The following is an 18,294-nucleotide window of genomic DNA, read 5'->3' as shown; positions in this document are numbered from 1 at the left end:
AGTTTTAGTAAGGTGCATAGAAAAAGAGGAAGGAAACCTAAGCACATTGCTCTTCAACCGCCTAGGAACACTCGATCATATACTTCTGATTAGTTTCATTCTTTATGTTTAATATTATAATTTGGAATGTGAGGGGGCATTGGGTGTCCGTCTTCTACAATTCGTGTTAAGAACTTATTTTGTGTGCATAATTTTTCAATACTTGTTTTGCTTGAGCCCCTTATTTCTTCTTCTAGGTTGGTTAGTACTTCTCATTTTTTTGGGTTTTAATCATGATATTTCTAATGTAGTTAACAAGATTTTGGGTTTTTTGGAAAGATTCTGTTAAAATTGATGTTATTGGTGACTTTACTCAAGTTTTACATTGTAAAGTTGAGGCTCTTAATTTTATTTATTGTGCTTCTTTTGTGTATGTTGCTTCATCTCTTTATAATAAAAAATTGCTTTGGGAGCAACTTATTGATTTTTACAATATTTGTAACTTGCCTTGGCTTGTTGGTGGGGATTTTAATGCTATTACTGGTCCCTATGAAAGGATTGTGTTGCAAATTTGAGTTTATGGATTTGACTTTTGATGATAGAAAACATTCATAATTTCCTACGACTGTTTTGCCTACTAACTTTTCAGGACCACAAGATCGAATGCAGCTCAAGCCAGCTCAAGATCAGGTAGATTTAGGTTGAGTCAAGACTGTATTTTTTCCTTTAGTGAGTTAATTGTAAAAGTGGTTCCTGATGCTAAGTAACCCTGCACACACACACTTGAGAGGTTTTCTGAATTTTTCTATTTTTAGTACATTGGCCAGGATGATTCAACTAAAAATAGAAAATTTAATTAGGGCATCCTTATTAAGCAGCCGTCATTAAGCAAATCATCCTAGACGATACGTGTATCGGCTAGGGAGATAGGCTCAAATCAGAAAGAATCGGCCGCCATTTTTAATTTAGGTATTCTTTATTTTAAATTATATGCCAGGATGATATCCATATTGGCCTCGATGATACAGCACAATTATCCCTAAATTAATCTGACAAATATGGAAAGCAATTAAGGCTGATTGATATGATCACATCGGCCGGGCTGATCGTAGAATCGACCAGGACGATGGACTGGATGATTCACATCGGCCAGATTCTATTCAAGGCAATGTTCAGAATGATTGTACTCAAATTTGAACTTATCATCTAGGATGATATTGTATCTACCGAGACAATATAACCAATTTTCTTTTGATCATCTTGATTCGTCGTGGCTGATTGAGCTTATTTTGTACTGATCGACCAGGATAATATTCCTATCGCCCTGGATGATAATGTCGATTCTTAAAATTCTATTTAAAGGACACAAATTTTCTCATGCAAAAAGACCTTGAGAGCTGTTGTCTTGACTTAAGAGAGCCTTGGGAGAGGGAGAGAGAGAGAAGAACTTGTGAGGGAGATTTTGTGAGAGGAAAGGTTGCTCCAAGCAAGGTTCCAAGTCGTTTTCTCCGTTCTTCATCCTTCATCCTTGGGATGTTCTTGGGAGGTCTACTTCAGCAAATGTCTGGGTTCTCTGCCTGCTTCAGGAGAAAGCAAAAGGAGTCGGTTCTCTGCCACACCGGGGTTGGTGAAAAGGAGTCTATTGTAAAGGTTTCTCCGCCTAGCTGTGGGAGCTAAATGAGAGACACTTAGTTAGTGCAGTACTTGGAGGGTGCCTCCGAGGAGTGGACGTAGGTCAAGGATTGAGTGAACCACTATAAATCAAGTGTGATCTTTCTTTTGTTTCCACGTTTATTTATTTTTGCACTTTGATTTCTGTGGTGAATTGGTTTTATGTTTTGTAGTGCTTTACATAAAGGAAAATTTTTAAAATACCAATTCACCCCCCCCCTCCCTCTCTTAGTTAGCCTCGGGCTAGTTCTTAAGGGCTTAACATCCTTAACAAACTTTTATGTGGTATCAGAGCAGGATTCATAAAAACTAAGTTTGAAAACTTTTTGAATTTTGATGCATGGCTAACAATGGAAATTGTAATACTGCGGAAGGGTATTCTATTATCCGACCACCTTTATTTGATAATATCCCTTTTGATTTTTGGAAAACTTGCATGTCTACATTTTTACAATCAATTGATTATCGCATGTGAATGCTTGTTAAAGATGGTTATACACCTCCAACTGGAAAATTGAATGGCGTTACTGTTCCATTTCCTTTTATTGAATGGACTCTAGATGATAGGTATTTAGCACAACTAAATGCAAAATATTTGAACTATTTTTTCTATGCTTTGAAATCGGATGATTACATGCGTGTTTCCACTTGCAATTCTGGAAAAGAAATTTGGGATAAATTGTGTATTGTCTATGAAGGTACTAATGAAGTCAAGCAATCCCATTTAAATATTCTCTTGCATGATTACAAACTTTTTCATATGAAATCTTATGAATCGATTTCTGAAATATATACAAGGTTTACTCAGATTGTTACTTCATTGTATGCATAAGAAAGAGAACTTTCTAATTATGAAAAAGTAAATAAAATTTTAAGATGTTTGCCTTCCTCTTTTGATGCAAAAATTACTGCAATATCTGAATATAAAGATTTGAATACTTATTCGATCGATAACTTACTTGGTTCACTCATTGCTTACGAGCAATGGGTGAACCAAAGAAATTTTGATACATGAGAAAGGAAGAAAGAGAAAACGGTGGCACTTAAGGCAAACGATTCAGACACTAACTCTTCTAGGTCTAAAAGTGATGATGTTGCTTTAGTCACAAGGCAATTTAAGAGCTTTCTAAGGAAGAAGCACAAGAATCCTAAAAAATGGAATAAAGGTAAGGGCAGCAAAAATTTTAAAAATTCTAATGAAATAATTTGCTTTGAATGCAGGAAGGCATTCTGGGCGGATTCTGCATCAAGTGCCATCGTTTTCCTCCCAAGTAAGGAGAAGGGTGAGGAGAAACCAAACTTTTAAAAAGACAAGAGCAAGAATAAATTCCAAAAGGCATTCTGAGCGGATTCTGCATCAGATTCCTCTGAAACTGAACCTGAGGAGGAGACAACAAACTTGTGCTTAATGACGGACAATAATCTTGGTCAAAGTGACCAAGAAGAGGCATGTCAACTAACCTATGCGCAACTCCTTGAAGTTTCTGAAAAAATACATGTATCATATAGGAAACTTAAGCAAACTCATGCTAGCCTGAAATTAGAATTTTTTAATTTACAAAAAGAGCATGAAATTCTTCTCAAAGATCATTCAACAATTGATTCAAATCACATGGCTTTACTTGATGAGTTTGATGCATTAAACAAAAAGCATGCTGAGTTATCTGATTCTCATGATTCTTTAAAATTGTCCCATTCTGAGTTAGAAAAAGAATATAAAAAAATAGAAAATCCAAAACCTTTAAAATTAAAAAGTCTTCATTTCATGCATCGCATAAAAAGCATCACCATAGGAGTAGATTAGTGCATCCCTTTCCTGGAATTAGATGTTTCTCATGTGGCATGATAGGACACATAGCACACACTTGCACCGTTCACCATAGCTCACATTGGGTTTGGAGACCCAAGTTACATGATCCAAAGCATGCATTGCATTCTACTTTCCATAAGAAGGAACCCAAACATGTTTGGGTTCCTAAATCTGACATTTGATAATTTTGTGGGCAAGCTCTCACAAAAGGCCTCATGAGAGCATGTGGTACCTGGACAGTGGATGCTCTCAACATATGACTGGCGATGCAAATCAATTTATAGTGTTGGAGACCAGGACAGGAGGCAAGGTGACTCTTGGAGACAACACCACCATGACGGTGGTAGGAGCAGGTATAATTGGTAATTCCAAGAATCTTCTAATTGAAAATATTTTTTTTGTAGATGGACTGAAACACAACTTGCTCAGCATCAGTCAGCTTTGCGATAAGGGCTTCATGAGCTTAAATAAAAACACTATTTTGCTGTGAAAGTGGATCAAAAATGTTAACATGCTTGATTTAAATAACATTGAATGTGCTACTTCATTTTGCTTAAAAATTGCTATTGATTATTCATGGCTGTGGCACAGGAGATTATGTCATGCCAGTATGAAAACCCTTAGGAAAGTGACCCAAAAAGACCTAGTTAGAAGTGTCCCCAAGCTTAAGTTTTCAAAAGACCACCTTTATAATGTATGCCAATTAAGAAAGCAAATCCACTCCACTTTTCACTCCATTAAGGACACTAGCACCTATAGACCTTTAGAAGTTTTTCACATGGATTTGTTTGGACCCGTTAGCACTGCTAGCTTGGGAGGGAAAGTATATGGTTTTGTTATTGTCGATGAATACTCGAGGTTTTCTTGCATTAGATTTCTTTCACACAAAAATGAGTCATTTAATGAGCTTAGAGTCTTTTTCACTTGGATTCAGAAAAAGCAAGGTTGTGAGATCTTGACCATTCATAATGACCATGGGGGAGAGTTTGAAAATGAGATATTTGGTAATTTTTGTCAGGGCAAGGAGATTAGCAACAACTTCTCAGCTCCTAGGACCCCTCAGCAGAGCGGGGTAGCTGAAAGAAAGAACCGGACCTTAGTGGAAGCCGCTTCATCCATGCTTGCTGAGTATTCACTTCCAAAATACTTTTAGGCTGAAGCAGTTAACACAGCTTGTTATGTGTTGAATAGGGTGAATGTTAGAGCCAAACTAGATAAGACACCCTATGAGATTCTTAATGGTAGGACACCCAATCTTTCCCACCTTCATGTCTTTGGTTGTAAGGTTTTCATTCACAATAATGGGAAGTCTCACTTAGGAAAATTTGACCGACAGAGAGATAAGCGGCATTTCTAGTACACAGAATTAAAATCCTATGTACTGGAAAGGCTGCTTTAAAGAAGGCCAGAAAAAGCGGCCTGTCCCAAACCGAAGCCTAAATGCAAATGGTAAAATCCGTAAGTTGAAAGGCTAAAAATAAAGCGAGAAATTAAATTATGTGGAAATCCAGACATAAACTTTCGTCTAGTACTCCAATTCACATAAAGACACTTAATATTTCTCTCTCTCTTACACACCTGTGACAAGAAGAGAAAAAAATTACCGACATGTCTCTCGCTTTTTTCTACGTTCCAACGGCATCGCGCACTTCCGCACCTAATACTTTCAAATAAAGCAACTTAGATTACATTTGAGACTTTCTAAACAATTAATTCATTTCTACAACTATATAACTACAACAAATACGGCATTTTGGCAATATGAGGTGAACGACAATAGATTAAAACTTACATCAAACCATATAGGTCATGCCGACACGAAATAATATTCATATTGGGCACACTCATATTTGCAGGACCAGCTCTACAATTTCTTCTCAGGAATGAATAGAAGTAGTTGATCACAAGCTCTTTGTGAACCAAGAATCCTTTCTTGCTCTCACATCGGCCTGAGCAAGCAGATATGTGAAACCTGATTCCATTGGCTTCTCTTAGTTCTGAAAGACTCAATATTCCAAAATGTGGATCTTCAGTAGAGGGTAATGAACTAGATGGAAGCAACGAACAACCATCTTCTATCCTGGAAACCTTAGCTCCATCCACACTACTATGAGAAATTAATGGAATGTGGAGCTCAGAGACATAGCTTTGAATTGCTGAGTCCCCTGAAACAACAATCGCCTATCAAAATCTGTTTCGTCTGAACTCATTTCAAGAGCAAGTTCTCGAGCTTCCCTTCTCAAAAACTTTCTCAAGGCTTTCTATCAAGCTGCTCGAAAATGTGGTGATCTTCCTTCCTTACATCTTTGTATCCGTACCGAGCACACGCGAAACATGTGAAAAGTCTTTCCCGCAAACTCGCCGAAAAAGAAATCTTTCGCTTACAGGAACAACTGGAACAGGAACATACTTGATGCAGACAAACACGATTACAGAGTGAACGGCCGGGAGGGTGATGAGGAGTTGGCCAAACATAGAAGGGATGCCCTGTACCAGTTCATTATAACAAGTCCAATTCCTGGAACTCTAGGCAAGTTCCTAGAGAAGAACCAAGTTCAGTGGATGAAATCCATGGAGATTTTCTCCCTAACCTCGCTAGCAAGTACTTCAGCAACTTCCATAGTTCAGATGTACATACCAGCGAGGAAAAATGAGGGCAAATGCAAGTGGAAGCCACCACTTCCTGTACCTTCGTTGAAACTGCAGATAAGTAGATAAGCTCTATAGTTCCAAATATGGCAGGAAAGCTCAGGGCAAGAAATATGTTGGTTTTCCATATGAGTAGCATTACAAGTGTCAGCGCAGGCAGTACTCACCATCATTACCAGAACCTCGGCGATGCCTACAGAGTGATGCTTAGATAGTCAGCCTTGATAAAACACATGAATTTCCTCAAAGATTGAATTATGGAAGTAAATTCGATCAAACCAATAGGCAGATTATCAAACCAAAAAATAATGATCCGATTTATAATTCCAATCAACTTTCAAGCCATGTCTGGAGCCCATATTGATAGTCCATCGCACATTGGACGGCCGGGCAAGGCCATAAATTGGAACATAATTTTGCTTGTTATGAACTTTGCTTTAAGGATTAACCATTGGAGTGGTCAGTAATCGCACGTTATCAATTAAGAAGGTTAAACTTGTTCACTTAATATGGTTGGTTTGGAATTGTAGGTAGCAAAGACACTGTAATAAGGGTGCTTTGCTACAGAAAGTTCATGGTCACAAAAGCAAAGGAGTATTTGACCAGTTCTATGAATTTAACGGACGGAGAAAATCGAAATTTCCACATATTTAAGGCACTTTGGTTTGCAACTCATCTTGGGCTTAGGATCAGTTCCCATTATCAACTAAGTTACCAACCCGAGCACTGTAGAGCTATTGCATACAGACTACTGCCAAAGCCTTCTCTAAGCCAATATGCTGCTTGAAATGTAAGGCAACTGCCTGTTCTTCAAAGTCACAAGAGCTTTCTCAACCATACTAATATGAAAGGATCATATTTCAAAAAGTTTAAAGAGAAGTAGCTTAGTAATGGATATTAAGAGCCGTTAATTTTTTATCAAGTTATATTATTGATAATTATGTTCTTAAAAGCATTCAAATTAAGATTTGTCTTGTGTTGTTAAAGAAGCATTTTCAAATAAGATTTCCATTTTCTAAGGTGTTGCATGACTCAAAATCAGCACAATGGAGCCACGATCCGATATTTTGAGGCCAATACTAGACTGACTTTCCCTCTATTCATATAGAAACATACTAATTAAGGACAAGCAAATATTGTGACAATTTAAAAAGAGGCCATTGAGAAAGTAATGGACACAAAACACCCTAAATCCTTAAGAAATAGTATCAAACAGGTTAGAGCAGTTAAACCAGCTCAATTCCATATATTGAGCAGCAGAATCTAAAGGTACTTTACCATATGCATTCGCAATGTCGGTCGTGCTTCTGAAAGTGGCAACAATGAGTATGCCATGATCATTAAGAACCAGGTTGATATTGGGAATGTATATCTGACCCATAAATCTCTTAGAGGTGTGTATAATCTTCATCGCGTGGAAGCACCAAGAGCCATAGACTGCTTAATACAGGAAAATGTAGCAGATATCATGGCTTGACTGGCAATCATGGAAACAAGAGTAGCTATGACAAAAATGGGCCAGAAAAGAGGCTCTGCTCAACCAAGTCAACAATCAAGCGTGTTAAGAGCCAGGTCAGGCACAGATTAACGAAATAATCTTACAAATTTAATTAAATTTCCAAGAATTAAGTAATAATGCAGCAAATCTGAAAAGTAGAACTTTCCTAAAACTTGAAAAGTAAGACATTCGCTTTTCTAATTACAATAGAGTGACGCACCTGGAACAGAATCATAGAAGATTCTTTTGGTTGACTTAGGATTTTTCATTAGATATGAGCTTGGCCAAAGTAAGCTAAGAAAAGGCAGGGAGCACTACAAACGTGAATGCAATCTGCAAAGAAACAAGCATATGATGTTAAACGTGAGCTATTTTTTTCTTGGAGTAGCCGCAGAAGCGTAGCAGATAGAATAATATATAGATGAAGGATTTGACCTGTATAGATTTTACAGAGAAATGACCAAGATCTGCAAACATTGCTTCAGCTCCTACATTTTTTAGTGGGGAAATAATTGAGATAAACCTTACAGAAATATACTAATACTTTACAAGAACATTGACATCACATAGCCAAAGCCGAACATTTAATAGAAAATGAAAGGGAAAATCAACACAATTCTGACTGAATGCTCACAACTTCATGGAGGATATAATGCATCACTCATATTTTAAGTTGTAAGATAAATGATAACGGGTCCAAAAATTTGTTACAAATTTAATTTAACATACAAAGGTCCAAGTATTATATTTAAAAGAGAATTGACTCTTAATAGGACAGAATGGAGAAAAAAATTTAATATTGCTGTTGTTGTATACAAAGGTTCAAGTAGATCATTAAGGAATAATCTATAATTTTTCAAATTCCAGCTCCAATGAATTTAATAATTACCAATAGCACAAAGTGAATCTTAACTTTAATGTATCAATCCTGAAATAGTGACATCACATGAACGAAGGGGGTTCTAATGACTAAAATGAAAAACTTTTTCTCCAGAAGGATGGCTATGTTCGTCACTAAGCTGCTTCAAGATCCTCTGTATGACCACAAACCCATAATATTCTTCTCAAAGTTGTAAATGAATGGCTGTAAACTTATCAATGATTTTGAGTTTTCGCACAAGCAGAATCGCATATCCTCTTTCAAGGAGCTATCACACAATGTCAATAGATTGACACTCATCCCAGTTCAAAAATGAATAGTGGGGCTATATAAGAATATTTTGACTGTAGATGTAGCCTCGGACTTTATGTAGCCTAGAAAGAATAATGAGGCAAGTCAACATGCTAAGTTCAAAAAGGTTTTGAAAGTGATACAAGTAACACAGATTCAAGACCTCAGTTACATTATAATCATTATCATAATCCTCATAAAAAAACAGGTAATGTCAAATGTATTACAGAAAGAAGCATGGAAATCAAACCCGGTTCATGCCATAACCAATTTTAGATTATTTGTTCATTAATTTCATTTGTCTCGACTCTTAAATGAGTAAAACTATGCCATTAAAAAAAATTAATCAGGGCTAAATAAAAAAGACATGAAGAGCAGCTAAAATAGCTAATGGACATTCAGGAAACAACTTGAATAGAATCAGTCCATTACCACAAAGAATTAAACATAAATTCCTCTTAAATATGTAAATCAAGCTTTAACAAGTGACATAATACAAAATGATCCTATATCCCCACTCTAACTGAAGAAATCGAAGCGAAAGCCAAAAAAGAAAGAGCTAAATCAAAGACACAACTGAAAATCTCAATCTAAAGTAAAAGTATACAAATTAAGAAGTAAATTTTCAAAGCATAGAACCTGTGATGCATAAGACAACACCCCCAAGAGAAGACCATGCCTTTAAGTTATTTCTCTTAAAGAAGAAATATATATAAGCTGGATTCAAAGCTCTCAGAACAGAAATATCATAGGTAATAAAGTTGTACAACCCAATTGATCCAATACCAAAGAACCAAAGTGCTAGAGCAGGAGCAAATAGAAAACCGACTTTGCCACTTCCAAACCTTTGTATGCTGAACAACCCTGCAAGGATGATAATGGACAGAAGTACTACAGCATCTGCACAAGCATAAATAGCAAATAAATTATCTAAAATTTGCAGTAAATTCCCAACGATAAAGCAGTGAAAGTTACACTATGGCTTCGTTTTGGATGACTTTCTTGATGCTTCTTAAAGCATCTTTCTAGTTCAATAATTAAATTTTTTGTACTAGAAAGCTGCTTTAAGAAGCAACAAGAAATCCGTCCCAAACGAAACCTATATCCTGCATTAAAGTAGAAACCTGTATTAAAGCCAGCAACAGCACCATGCAGACCACTAACTGCAGACAATACTGCAAGGGAATTGAACCAAGATGATAACAACATTAAAATAGAAATGGATGGCAGAAAATGCTAATAATGGCGATGTTTAGGAAGGGCAGACTACCTGACATGGATGGTGTAAGAATACCATCACCAATAATCATAGAAGTACCCATGAGAACCAGCAGAAGAAGAACGGTTTTAAAAAAAGAATTTTTCTCCAAAAAACCTTTTATTCGTAAAGCTCTTTCCAACTCAAGCGTAGGCAATTTGAGCCGAAAACTAGAGATATCTTCATCGGCACGCTGCTGATTTGGAAGTTGACTAACTTTCGCATATCTACATATGAGTGAATATAATGCAAAAGTACCACCTGCACATATACTTTTTAAGTTCCACTTAAGTAAATATTTCAAGTCAAGGAGGAAAAAAACAAAATGAATTCGCGCTAACAAGAGAAGTTCATTTTTAATATAAGTGAAAATGAATGAATATAATATATTTTTAACACTAGCAGAAAGCCAAATGATAAAATATAGTTCATGAAAATTCTTTCTCTCTTAATAGTTCATACCTTCACCATTATCATTAGCCTTTAGCACTACAAAAATATATTTTGCAAAAGGAATGAGCGCAATTGTGTAGATAACTAATGACAACGCTCCCAACACATCTACTTCCGATTGTAAGGCAACCTTGCTAAAAACAGCACTGAATACATACAAAGGACTTGTGCCCATGTCGCCATACACTACTCCAAGAGTTTGGAATGCCATTGCAATTGTGCTCCATGTTGAAGGATCCTGACATGAATTGAAATAAAAAAAGAGTGTCTAGTTGAAGGATAGAAGAATTGTGAAGAAAGAAATGGCATATAAATCTGTCTAACATGAAATTCATGTAGGAAAAAGAGAAAAGAGAGAGAAAGTTAAGAAATTGCAATTGGACTAAATTAAAATGGGAAGCAGCACACCAACTTGTCTAATCAAGAACTTGACAGAAACAATTTGTTCATGTCAAAAATGAAGAAGGTAAGATGTTGTTATTGGACTCGATGCCAAGTGAAAATTCTAATGTCCTAAAAGAAATAGTATTTATTGACTAAGCACATATATGATGAAAGACGGAGATGGAACTAGAGAAAGCACAACTAATTTCGGAAGGAATTAATTTTCCAATGCACATCCTACAAAAAATTTAGAAGTCTCATCTTGCAATCATGAAGACAAAATGATATCTATGTTCCATCTAACTTTAGGTCAAGTGATACTACATGTGGTTCCATTAGCATCTTTGACAGCCCCTTAGTAAACTACAAGAAGAGTTTGGATGCAAGTAGGGGTGTAAGTGAGCTGAGCCGACTCGAGCTCGACTCGTTAATGGGCTCACAAGCCGAGCTTATCGATCTCACGAGTCGAACTTGTTTAGTAAACGAGCTCGAGTTCGAGCTCCAGCCTGCTCGGCTCGTGAGCCGGCTTGAATAAATATTAATATTTTTTAAATAAATTTATTTTAATTATTAAATTTAAATATTAAAAAAATTAATAAAAATTACATAAGTTTTATTTAAATGTTAAACATTTCATCTTTTTTTCTAAATTTTAACTAAGTTTTAAAATCCAGCTTAAGTTTTAATAATCCCGCCTAATTTTTAAAATTCCCGTCCATGGATCGCGAGCAGGCTCGAGCTCTTTTATAATGAGGCGAGCTCGAGCTCGCTTTCCAACTGACAAGCCGAGCTCGATAAGGGCTTAAACTCGACTCGACTCGTTTACACCCCTAGATGCAAGATAGCATATGATCAATATAGTAGACCAATCTTGTTATAGCTTTCATTAGATCTTGTACTTCTGCATACATGAATTTTCAAAGTAATTACCTTCAAAATCTTAAATCAAAATCATTCATTATCTTTAATTTCATTAAAACTAATACATGGTTTCAATAATATGCAAGATCATTTGATCTCAATTAGATGCATAAACAAAACCTCCCCCTTTAGGGGCATTCCTTTGAACATTTGTGCATAATATATTACAAATCGCATGGCATTCCTTGAATAGTTATTATTCAATACATGTCATCATTGCCTTGATTGTGGTAGATATCAGTTGAGCATATTCATATGTCTGAATTTTGTTGGCTTCATTACTGTGAAAATGGATGAAAAACTTAGTCCCCGTGCCTTTGATATCATTATGACGCATTTTCATTCATTTTTTATCATTTTTATAAAGATGAATAACACACATATTTGATTGTTTTAACTTTTTTTTCTAGTAATCATGGGATTACATGTAAAGCTATGATGCAAAGACACAGACACGGCAACACAGATACGACACGACACGAACACAGGAAACATCAGTTATTAAAAATATAGGACATGGACACGGGATGAACACAATATTATAGTTTTTATATTTAAAAAATAGTGTATAAAAATTAAATAAGTATAATTTTAAAAATAATTTGAAAATAATAAGTCATTTAACTAGAATTTGTGCTTCAAATGATTAGTATTAGGATGTCGAGAGTCAAGCGTCGTGCCGTTTATCAGTCACCGAGAGAGGAAATAAAAATACCTTCACTGCCAAAAAGAAAAGAAAATGAGAATATTCGATGATTGGGTATTAAGTGCGGATGCTGATTTGGTATTGTTGATAGGAAATAAGAAGTTTAGTTTAAATCCCACAAAATGCAATAAATTATATTTAAAAAAATCATGAAATATTAAAGATACGCATGTCCAATTTGTATTTAATATTTTTTAATCGGACATGTTTTCGGTGTGTCCGACACGTGTCGGAGGAGTGTCGTGTTGGACACGGTGTTGGACACGGTGTTGGACACTGCACACCTCTTTGAGGAGAAGTGTCGGTGCATCATAGCTTTTTAGTAATCATATAGCATAAATAAATATCATCAAACTTATTTATTGAAATAGATAAATCAGAAAAAAATGCATTAAATCAACATGTAGATTCACTAATAATGGATTAATTAATTTGAAGAAAAATAGAGAGCTCAAAATTAAATATAAATACTTACTTGGATAAGAAGCAATACACAGATTCACTAATAACAATTAATAATAATGGTTTACATCAAATTTAATTGATTAAAAATACCATAATTTATTATTAATGTCTAGAAATTAAATCTTATTGATATCAAATTTTACTTTAACTTTAAAAAAACATTAAGAAATAAAAAATGAAAATATATATTTGAATAAATTAACATAATTATGATATTTATACAATTAAGATAAGTTAAATAAACAGATATCAGTAAAAATATGTGATTAATAATCAATCCTGCGACATTAATAATATTAAATTATAACAAACAATTATTAAATAAGTACTTAAATAAATTTTATTTAACTAAAATTTAATTAAATAATGTACCAGACAACATCGGCCTTTAATATGCTACTTTTTCAACAACAAACAAGCTAGTTTATGAATATAAATAAGCGAGTTAGACAAAGTTCAAGCTTAGTTCAATTAGCATTTGACTTCAAATTTTTAAAAAGCATTTAAATTTATTTAATAATTAACTTGAACGCATGTTAATCGAGCCAAGTTAGAGTTATTCATCGAGTGCATTGGTTTACTCAAATCCCTAAGCAAATCTAGTGCTAACCAGCCCAAGGGGCTGGGCCGGCTGGACCGGTCCTCCTTGGACCGGTCTAACAAAGTGTTGGACAAGTGTCGTGTCGGATACGGTGTCGGACACTGCACGCCTCTTTGAGGAGAAGTGTCGGTGCATCATAGATGTAAAGAAAATTATATTAGTGTGCTAGATGCATATTATTCAAATATTCATATATTATTAGTCAGTCTAACCAATAAGCCTAATCTTCAAAGATTCATCATTTTGTTAATGACTTTTTTAGATTAAAGATGTTGTAACAGACAGATATTAACGGATATTCGCTATATGATATATTAGGGGTTGTGTGGTTGGAATAAAAAGTGGTGTAAAGTATTCTAAATGCATGGGTTTTGAAAATTTTGGTGTTTAGTTAGAATACAAAGCGGAGAAAAGTAAATTAAAGTAAATGTAATGTAAACCATTTTAGTTCATTTTTGAAGTAAACCAAACTCGCCCAATTTTGAGTGAAAACCGTTTACACCACAAGCAAGCTCGCTTGACCACCACCCACCACTGCCTTTACCCGCCGACCACCACCAACTGATGCCGCCACCAGGCATGCCACCACCACCGTCAAACCCCCAATGTTGGCCACCACCACCAGCCGCTACCACCACCTGCCACTGCTACTACCTGTCGCCAGCCAGCCACCACCGCCGCCAGCCTCCACCACCGCAAGCCGACGTCGCCACCCGCCACCACCTCCCTTGTCGGTCACCACCATTTTTGAACTTTACACTACATTCATTATTTTAAACAAACAAAAAAATCATTAACCTACATTTTTCTTTACATTAATCCAAACAACTCCAAAGTATTACTTTTTTAGCCATCCAAAAAGCCCCAACAACCCTTAAGACATTCTTTTATATATATTAAGATTCCTAAAAGGTGGTCGCCTTTAGGCCCCATTGCCTAAAAGCATCAAAGATCAAAGAGCACCAATGCCGATCAAACTTGAAAGAAAGGCGGGACTTTGCCTGACCGTTGTATGCCAAGTGGGTCAGAGAGTTTTGCATGATTGAAAACATGGAATTCTAGATGGCCTTTAATTCACTAAGATCTTCCTTCACACCAAACTTCCAGTTTGGGTGCATGTTAGTTGGGATTTAAAGGAATTTGGATTTCACAGCATAAGATAGCAACTAGTTTAGAATAGCTTTCGCCAACTCATGCAACCAATTTCCCTTTTTTTTTAATCTGAATCTCTTAGAATCACTATTGTACATCAGGGAATGATTTTTAGAAAGCTTAATCACTCTTGATTTTGATTATTTTTCACTGGTATAGCCCCTTACCCTACAAAGAATAGGCCGAGTTAGAAAAACCACACGAATAATTTGCCATAGCTTTATTTTCTTTCTGCTTCAACCAACCTATCAGAAGAGTAATCTGTAGTCCAACTTTCCCATGATGAATTACCAACAAAAGCCAACCAGAACATCAAACAAGCTTATTGTTCATAGTTTTACTTAGAACCAAAAACCAGATACTTTCCATTTAGAACTCGCATCAACCCATATTCACAGCCAAAAAAGAAGTGCTTATCTAAAGCAAACATCTTCCACTAGTGAGTTCTCTAATATTTAGGTCCAGAAGAGTGCCACTTTAGTACCGCAGTAAACTGCATCCTCACCTCATTTAATCGCACAGCGATATATTACAAAACCACAACATAGCATCATCTAACCATGATCGAACACGACCTATCAATAATCTTAGCAATTCATAGTAGTAAGTGATTAACAACAAGACCATGAGAACCAGAACACAAGAAAGCAGTCTTCATCCACAATCATTTTACCTTCTTGTGATGCTCATGTGACCCAGCGATAACCATGGCGTCGACATCAAGCGAGTCGACACGCTTAGGCTTCTTCCACAACCTCCTCCTTGAACTCGACTCTTCCCCAAACCCCACAGGCCCTGCACTCCAGTCCTCTCCTCTGAACGACCATTGCGTCGAATCGGAATCCACCTCGCTTCCGTCCACCCATCTCGACTCCGACCCCGTTACGCGCCCGGTCGGCGCCTCCTCCTCAATCCCTCCCTCCATCACCCCCCTCTTTCCCTTTCCCCTGCACTCCTGTGCTTCAATCTTTCCTCACCAAGGTTGGATTTTTATTGCGTTTGCTGCGTTTATGATTTTTTTTCTATTCAATGTTGAATTTTGAAGAATAAATTAGGGGTGGGGACGTTTATACCAATTCAAATAGCCGGTCCGTGTGATCTTATCTAAAAATTTGACTAGAATTTGATACGAAAATTTTAGGTTCGGGTCCTGATTTTCGATCCATTTTGAATTTTATATCGGATTCGGATTGACTCGAAAACTCAGTTTTAACCTAGAATCCAGCCAGCAGCGATTTAGAGAACAAGGGATCAAAATGTTGTAACTTTTGATCCAACTGGAATGGAACGTCGGCCAAGGAGCAAAGTCGAACAGGTACGAAGTGGGCATTACCAACGGCGGAGACAACGTGACACTGCACCGCGTCGTCCAAGGAGCGAGCGAACTCCCGTCATTGCTTCCGATCAAAATGTTGTAAACATGTAACTTATGATCCAACATGAAGGGAATATCGTCCACACAGCGAAGTTGAACAGATTTGAAACCACTCGGCTCCTCCGGTCGTTGCTTCAAATCAAAAAATTGTACCTTCTGATCTAACTGGAAGGGAACGTCGTCCAAGGAGCGAATTCGAATAGCTACGAAGAAGCATCTGAAAGGGAGAAAGTTACCTTCACAACAAGCGAACTCCCATCGTTTCTTCCGATCAAAATGTTGTAACTTCTGATTTTGACTGGAAGGGAATAACGTGCAAGAAGCGAACTATGTGGGTCAGGTTCGAGTTGACTCAAGCCCAAAGAGGATCGAGTTTGGGTCTGAAAAACTGACCCGTTTGCAAAAATGGGTTGGGTTCATGTTAACCCGAACAATGTTGGATTAGTTTCAGGTTGAACCCAAATCCAATCTGTGACCCGATTTTGACATCCCTAATCCTTAGAGGTAATAATTTGCTGTGTTATAAAGAAAAAAAAATCATATGCAGACTCTTTGGATACTATTTTTGAATAAATGTAGCGCCTACACCAAGTAGTAAACAAACTAAACACACTACTAGGATACTGTTTAGGAGAGCCACATTGGAAAGAAATTAACTAATTACCAAAAGTGAAATGAAGAAGTCATAGGAAATTTCATGTTTTTTTTTATGCATCAGAAATTTTCATTGCATATCTCTAAAATTAAAAATAAAATCAATATAATTAGTGAAGTTAAAATAGATCTAACAAACTATAAAAAAAAAGTATTGATAAAAAGGACTATCAATCAATATGGTATATCAATATGCAATAATATATTGTATCAGTATCAATACAAGTTATATCAATATAATTTCAATTTTATTTATCAATAATTTTAATGTATTATCATAAAAATGAAATCATAAGTATAATTATGAAGAGCAAGGTAGGACATCCAGCTTTAATTTGGTATTTTCAACCTTCCATCTTTATATGTCATATCTATCTATCTATCTATCTATCTTATATTATCTTTCGTTTATTTCTATTAATCACTTATTTTTATATTTATTTTTTATTTTAAGATCAATATTAGACATAATTTTAAATATCACTTATCAATTTTGCAAGAAAAATCCACCACCACATCACAAATCATGCATCAAATATACATCTCTTTGATATAAGCTTATTTATTTATGATGTTTATAGAATATTGACAATAAAATTAATTGTAAGATCAGCCTATGAAAGATTTTGAAACCTACAATACTAAAATATTTTTGGAAGAAAATTAAAGTAGATATTGAAGATGCTGATAAACAAACTATAATTATTTCAATTAAATAAAAAAATGCTTAAATATAATTATATATGTAAATAATATAATGAGAAATTGATTAAATTAATTTAAAACCATAAAAAGAGAATAAAAGTGGCTGATTACTTTGATAAAATTGAAGAATTAATTTAGAAGTGTTGTTTTAGTGTAAGCTTGAAGGATTACTATAGATAGATTAATTAATAAACTTGAATTTAATATTACTATATAAAACTCAAAAGGGTTATAAGAATAAAAAGATGTTACAGGAATTTACCCTTTAGAGATATAACATATTTATCTAGCATTTTAAATGAATAGTATAGAATACTACCTACATTAAACTATTGTGCGCTTCTCCTCCCTTCATACACCTCGCCCATCGAACCATCCGGAAGCGAATCAGAACGCGCCACGTTACCCGGTACATAGCAAAAAAGTGACGTGACACGTTCTGATTCGCCTCCGAACGGCATCTGTATCCTCACAAAATAATTTTACCGCCGGAAGTCCTTCATAAAAGTCAGGCATCAAGTAAATTCATAAGAATCCTATAATATTTTATCAAATAAGCTCTCTCTTTCTCACACTCACATAAAAATAATAATTAAGAAAAAAAAAAGCCTAAACACCTTTTCATATGGCTATGCACAATAAAATTTGAAGGTGGGTATGGCTTAGATCAATGACCAGCCTGGTAATGGCTGCTCAAGGTAAGATATAGGCATAGAAAAGTAGGCAAATTATTGCATCAGGTCACCGGACGTCGAGATAGGTATAGGTCCAGATATTAATAAAATATTATTTTAAATTAAGTGCAGGTAAAGCGCAACTAAAGCGCAAGTCAAAAGCGCAAC

General features: G+C 35.6%; 1 protein-coding gene across 1 annotated transcript; it reads right to left on the bottom strand.

Annotated features, from left to right (window-relative positions):
• Positions 1-5,253: 5,253 nt before the first annotated feature.
• LOC110093360 (potassium transporter 23) lies at positions 5,254-15,734 on the bottom strand. Its single transcript, XM_028693909.1, is given in 21 exon segments — positions 5,254-5,280; positions 5,282-5,376; positions 5,379-5,439; positions 5,441-5,638; positions 5,641-5,726; positions 5,729-5,795; positions 5,798-5,967; positions 5,970-6,140; positions 6,143-6,263; positions 6,265-6,302; positions 7,388-7,534; positions 7,537-7,641; positions 7,828-7,884; positions 7,887-7,919; positions 7,922-7,940; positions 8,043-8,095; positions 9,418-9,678; positions 9,903-9,953; positions 10,049-10,297; positions 10,499-10,727; positions 15,392-15,734. Coding segments are annotated over 21 exon segments (2,490 nt in total). The 5' UTR covers positions 15,644-15,734.
• Between the last annotated feature and the right edge of the window lie 2,560 nt (positions 15,735-18,294).

The sequence above is a fragment of the Dendrobium catenatum genome, unplaced genomic scaffold, assembly GCF_001605985.2.
Source record: "Dendrobium catenatum unplaced genomic scaffold, ASM160598v2 fragScaff_scaffold_384, whole genome shotgun sequence".
NCBI classification, from domain to species: domain Eukaryota; kingdom Viridiplantae; phylum Streptophyta; class Magnoliopsida; order Asparagales; family Orchidaceae; genus Dendrobium; species Dendrobium catenatum.
This window is presented reverse-complemented; position numbering and strand designations above follow the sequence as displayed.